General features: G+C 29.5%; 1 protein-coding gene across 1 annotated transcript; it reads right to left on the bottom strand.

Moving 5' to 3' along the window:
- Positions 1 to 4,382: 4,382 nt before the first annotated feature.
- On the bottom strand, positions 4,383 to 5,452 carry LOC108557321. Its single transcript, XM_017913791.1, has one exon. It carries the CDS (start codon positions 5,414 to 5,416, stop codon positions 5,147 to 5,149), a length of 270 nt encoding a protein of 89 aa, XP_017769280.1. The 5' UTR covers positions 5,417 to 5,452; the 3' UTR covers positions 4,383 to 5,146.
- Between the last annotated feature and the right edge of the window lie 575 nt (positions 5,453 to 6,027).

Below are 6,027 nucleotides of genomic sequence, written 5' to 3' on the forward strand. Positions count from 1 at the left end.
AGTTTCCAAAACAAAAAAAAAACACAAAAATATGGAGAAACAACAACAGAAATATTATTATGGACAAGCAGATACTCTTTTCTTCTTATTTGTTACGTTTATTTTTTTTAATGATTATTATATTTTTTTTTCTGTATATAATTTCGCCAAAGAATATTGTATGTATTGTTTTATTTTATATTAATTATTACTATTATTTTTTTATTATTTCCATCCACACCTTTTTTTCCTCCACCTTTTATATTGTAAATATTATAACATTATTATAAAACACCCAAATTACAACAACAAACACAAGCAAACCTAGTTTATGTACAGAAATTATATATGTTGTTCTTCCTTTTAAAGATAAAAATAATTGAAATAAACGCAATTGTTTTCTGTGAACAATTTGCATAATATGATCAAAGACGACCGATCTTCTTTTATTTATTTATTTATTCTTTTGTTTATTAGTTTTTTTTTTTATTGAAGACTAGTGCAATTTATTTGATTGTTTTTAATTCGCGTATTTATGATTTTTTTTTTTTAAATTATTTTTTTTGTTTCGGGAAGAAAAATGATCTCGTTTCGCACTCAATAACTAACTGGACTACATATTAAAACTAGTTACAAATAAAAAGAAAACAATTTTTGAGAATTTATGCGAAACACACTTACACACACACACACACTGAACCAATTTTGTTTGAGGACGAAGAAATAAATTATTTATAAAAATAAATCAACAGAAATCTCGTTTGTTTTCATTTTCATGAAACCCTTAACAATCCTTACAATTCCTTAATAGCAGCGTTTCTCAACCTTGTGTAGAAACTACAAACTAATATGTAGTAAAAGGTTGAGAAACGCAGCGTTTTTATCTTAATTGCTGTTAATTATAAGACTTTAATGAAACACTTAAAGAACGTTGTTAAATTATATCAAAAAGCGACGTTATTAATGTTTCTGTGATAATTATGGTTTCATTTAAACTTTCAGCATTAATTTTATCCAGATTTTCACAACTTTTAATACTTTTTGCTGCATTTAAAGGACGAAACAACTATAGAATCATAATATTTGTTATTGTATAATGAATAAAATGGAAAAAGGAAAAATTGATTATATTTCTTACAGAATCAATTCTAAATCTAAGCGATTTAAAGAGAATATTCATAAAATTGAGAAATTTAAAGAAATACATACATTTTTCACATTTACCGTAGAAATTTTACTTCGAAATTGCAATTATGAAAAGTGACAAGATTCTTTTTGTTCAGTGAAAAAGGAAAAACAAACTTAACAATCCTTACAATTCCTTAATAGCAGCGTTTCTCAACCTATATGGGTCGTGTCAAATGTTTAACTACAAATTAATATGTAGTAATAGGTTGAGAAACGCTGCGTTTTTGCTGTTAATTATAAGAAAAACTTTAATGAAACATAAAAAAAAGTTATGAAATTATATCAAAAAGCGACGTTATTGATGTTTTTGTGATAATTATGGTTTCATTTAAACTTTCAGCATTAATTTTATCCAGACTTTCACAACTTTTAATACTTTTTGCTGCATTTAAAGGACGAAACAACTGTAGAATCATAATATTGGTTGTTGTATAATGAATAAAATGGAAAAAGGAAATTTTTTTTATATTTCTTACATAATCATTTCTCACCTTCAACAGAGATAATCTGTGTATTCTAAATATAAAATAAAATTGAGAAATTTAAAGAAATACATACATTTTTCACATTTACTGTAGAAATTTTAATTACTTCGAAATTTCAATTATGAAAAGTGACAAGATTCTTTTTGTTCAGTGAAAAAGGAAAAACAAACTTAATAATCATTACAATTTCTTAATAGCAAATTAATATGTAATAAAAGGTTGAGAAACGTTACGTTTTTAACTTAATTCCTGTTAATTCTTAGAAACTTTAATAAATTATAAAAAAAATGTTGTTAAATTATATCAAAAAGCGCATTTTACCGACTTTATTAATGTTTGTATGAAAATTATGGTTCTCTTTTACATTTAAACTTTCACAATTTTTAGTACTTTTTGTTGTTATCAAAGAACGAAACAACTATAGAATCATAACATTTTTTTGTTGCATAGTGAATTTGATTAATTTCTTAATAAAACATTACTTACCTTAATATCTCTGATGATCTGAATATATCTAAATCTAAGCGATTTAAAGGAAATATACATAAAATTGAGAAATTTAAAGAAATACATAAATTTTTCACATTTACCGTAGAAATTTTAATTACTTCGAAATTGCAATTGCGAAAAGTGACGAGTTTTTTTTGTTGATCAGCGAAAAAGGAAAAACAAACTTAACAATCCTTACAATTCCTTAATAGCAGCGTTTCTCAACCTATATGGGTCGTGTCAAATGTTTAACTACAAATTAATATGTTGTAATAGGTTGAGAAACGCTACGTTTTTAACTTAATTCCTGTTAATTCTTAGAAACTTTAATAAAATATAAAAAAAGTTGGTAAATTATATTAAAAAACGCATTTTACCGACTTTATTAATGTTTGTATGAAAATTATGGTTACATTTAAACTTTCACCATTAAGTTTATCCAGAGTTTCACAACTTTAAGTACTTTTTGTTGTTATCAAAGGACGAAACAACTATAGTATCATAACATTTTTGTTGCATAGTGAATTTCCTTAATTTCTTAGTAAAACATTACTTACCTTAATATCTCTGATGATCTGAATATCCTAAATCTAAGCGATTTAAAGGAAATATACATAAAATTGAGAAATATATAAAGTTTTCACGTTTTTCCGTACAAATTTTAATTACTTCGAAATTGCAATTCTGAAAAGTGACAAGTTTTTTTGTACAAAAAAATAAAACACATAAATCTGTATAATTGTCACAGAATAGGAAAATATAAACAGAGTTTTTGTAATTAAGGAAAATCAGTATTCATGGTGAATGTTTTGGTGGGATTTGGAGAGGAAATTAAGAAGCGGAGGCGAAGTTAACAATGCGAACATGCATAATTCATGCCGTCTCAATTACCAGTGTTTTGCATTTGAGTCTTTAGAACTAGCAAAAGTTCGAACGTCTGAAAACCTAATAGGGAAAACGAGAATATATGCAGGTGAAATACAGAGTAATATAGGAGAGATTTCCACTTGAACTGTCGCTTCGAAATCCATGCACTACAAAGTTTCCTTTGAAACACACGTAATAATGAACAAAATACTATAGTTATTTTGGCTCGACGCTTTTGTGCATTCGAATTCAATAATGTTAGACGAGAAGAATGGATTTATTTGGTACATATGTATATATATTTTATTTAATATCTACATGGGTATACAAATTGTGTGTGGTTCACTATATAGATTACATAATCAATTGACATTCATTGTTTCTATTGCTACGCTTATATAATATGTAGGGTAGAAATATATATTTGGATTAAACGAGTTTTTTCGTATATTTACAAAAGTTTTTCAAACAATTTGTGAACGTTCAAAAGCGTAGCGAAAAAAATAATAATTTAATTGTGTTTTTGCTCACTGAAAACTGCACACAAATTGATAATTATTATTATATATATATGTACAAAGTTCTGAAAGAATACACAAATAAACACAAATAAATGGGGAGTTTTATAAAGAATAATGATGCTGCTGCTGCGAAGTGCATTTCGTATGAGTGTGTTCATTTATTGATTTGCAGCTGCAGGAGCAATTTCTGCATGCGTTCGTGATTGGTGGAGGAATGCAGGAATCAATTGAATATAATTTAGTAGTTTGCTTGTTTACATTCCACTTGAAGCGGTGGCTTTTCGTCGGTCCTGCACTTACCACAAAACTTTATTGAAAAACGCTCAAGTTTCGCCTACAAAACGCGCCCGGCGCAGCAACAAACGAACGCATTTGCCAATTCAATAGAGTGCAAAATCGATAATAACGAAACATTCACGATTTCAAATCGTTTTACTCAATTTTCCATTCGTTCATCGCTTTAAATCATTCACGAATGTTTTTGCTAAATGTTCAATTTAACTTTACTTTCTAAGAAAACATTGACGATTTATTGAAATGCGAATCATTTAAAGGTGTTTCTGTTTTCAATCATTGTTTTCTGCATTAATTCACATTCAGTGTTACTTCTTACGTTTTCTTTACTCTCTAATCTAAATACAATAATTACATCTATATTAAGTTACAGAAATGTACATTTAACTCCTCATTCATAAGAAATTTGCTTCAATTGAAACTTTCTTCACATTTTCATAAAGTCACTGAAATAATTACAATAAATCTTGTTTAATAATCTTAATTTTTTCAATAATGAAAACTTAGATTTAAAGTATTACAATTTGACATGACTACAAATGATTAAGTTTAGTGAATACGTTGAATTTTTATTGAATCCAACAAATTTACGAATCCGTGAATAGTTTTTGTTGTGAGTTTCTTGTAGCAAACTTTAAAGAAGTTCTTAAACTTGTTTCGCGAAAACGATTGCTTCTGACCGATTCGCACAATTTGCGCAAGCAATCGAATTCAAATCGTGTAGAAAATATAATAATTACGTTACAAATTACATTTATATTAAAGATTTCTTTACCAAAAGAAAAGAGTTTAGTTTTTTAAATTATAGTCATTGTTAGTGTGAATTGAATAGCTGAAAGTTGAAAATTATTACTTTTCTTGTTTTGTTATAATTGTAGCTTGAATGTAATGGAGATTTTGTTGTTTTATATAATGAATTTATAGATTTGTTCTAAATGTATGCAGTATAAAAGTTAGTTAAGATGCTTTCAGCAGAGTGCACTATATCTTGTGACTCGAGTTGATAAAGTGAGACGCTCTGTACATAACGCGAAGAGATATAGTTGTTGCGCTTCGAGAAGTTTAGTTTCCAATTTCCTATTTTTAAAGTGCGGATGATGGCAACGGCGAAGGGAATCGATGCTATTACGGATATCGAAAGGGTCTGACGACAGGAGGACGTTCATCCCTTTCCGATCTCTTCGACACTTTCTACACCATCCACGCTACTTTGCTGACCCTCTCGTTGTTGGGAGCAGCGGGAACGGAGAATCCTCCGATACCCCCAACGACGCTTACGCCGATGCCGGTGCCGTGGCCGCCTCCACCGGCCGGGGGTCCGGGTCAGTCGGGGTCGTATCTGCAATCAATCCGCATCAAGACGACGACAATGGACAAGGTGATCAGCGCCAAGCACAGCTCTATAGAAGCCAACACAGTCAGATCTTCCTTCTGATCGTCGAGGATTCGGCGAGCGCTCAACGTCCTCGTCGACTGGACGATCAGAGCGGCGAGGAAAGAGCAAGCCGTTCCCCAGAGTATCGACAACGGAATTGCGATCTTGACGGAAGGTCCGAGGAATCGCAACGAAGATCCGGGCATGCACGTGGACATTCTGTATCCGCCGAATCCCCGGGTCGTGTGGATGCTCGCAGCTACAACAGAACAAGAAGAAAACGCAGCGAATTAAGACCGCAGACTCTCGGAATTGTCGCAAGGACTTAAAGTTAAATCCCCGAACTTCGGGCAAAACTTGCAAATAACACTACAGCTTTCAGAACAATTAGTTTCGTCTTTCACAAAGAAAAGGACAAATCAAATTAAGCGTTCGCATCTAAAGAGTGAGACTTCGTTAGCTTTAATTGCAGATGACTTTCAAGTAATTATTTCTCTACATTTTTTTATAATTAAAGACGACAAATTCATTAAAACACTAAAGAATATCTTCATTAAATTCAATTTCCAATTCTTATACATTTCACATCTTTATATTATAATTAATAAATGTAAACAGTAACAATTAAAACATTCTTAATAATTTTTTTACAGTCCATTTGTTATATTAAAACATATTTACAAATAAAATTTTAAATTACATCAAATTTTTATTATTCAAAAATTTTACCAAACTTTAAAAAATTAAGATTTTTCACTTGAAATATAAAAGTTACAAGCTTTATTTATCAATATTATTTATTTATTTAGTTTTTAATAAACTAAATCAT

Source organism: Nicrophorus vespilloides, unplaced genomic scaffold, assembly GCF_001412225.1.
Source record: "Nicrophorus vespilloides isolate i.1.1-1 unplaced genomic scaffold, Nicve_v1.0, whole genome shotgun sequence".
Taxonomy (NCBI): Eukaryota; Metazoa; Arthropoda; class Insecta; order Coleoptera; family Silphidae; genus Nicrophorus; species Nicrophorus vespilloides.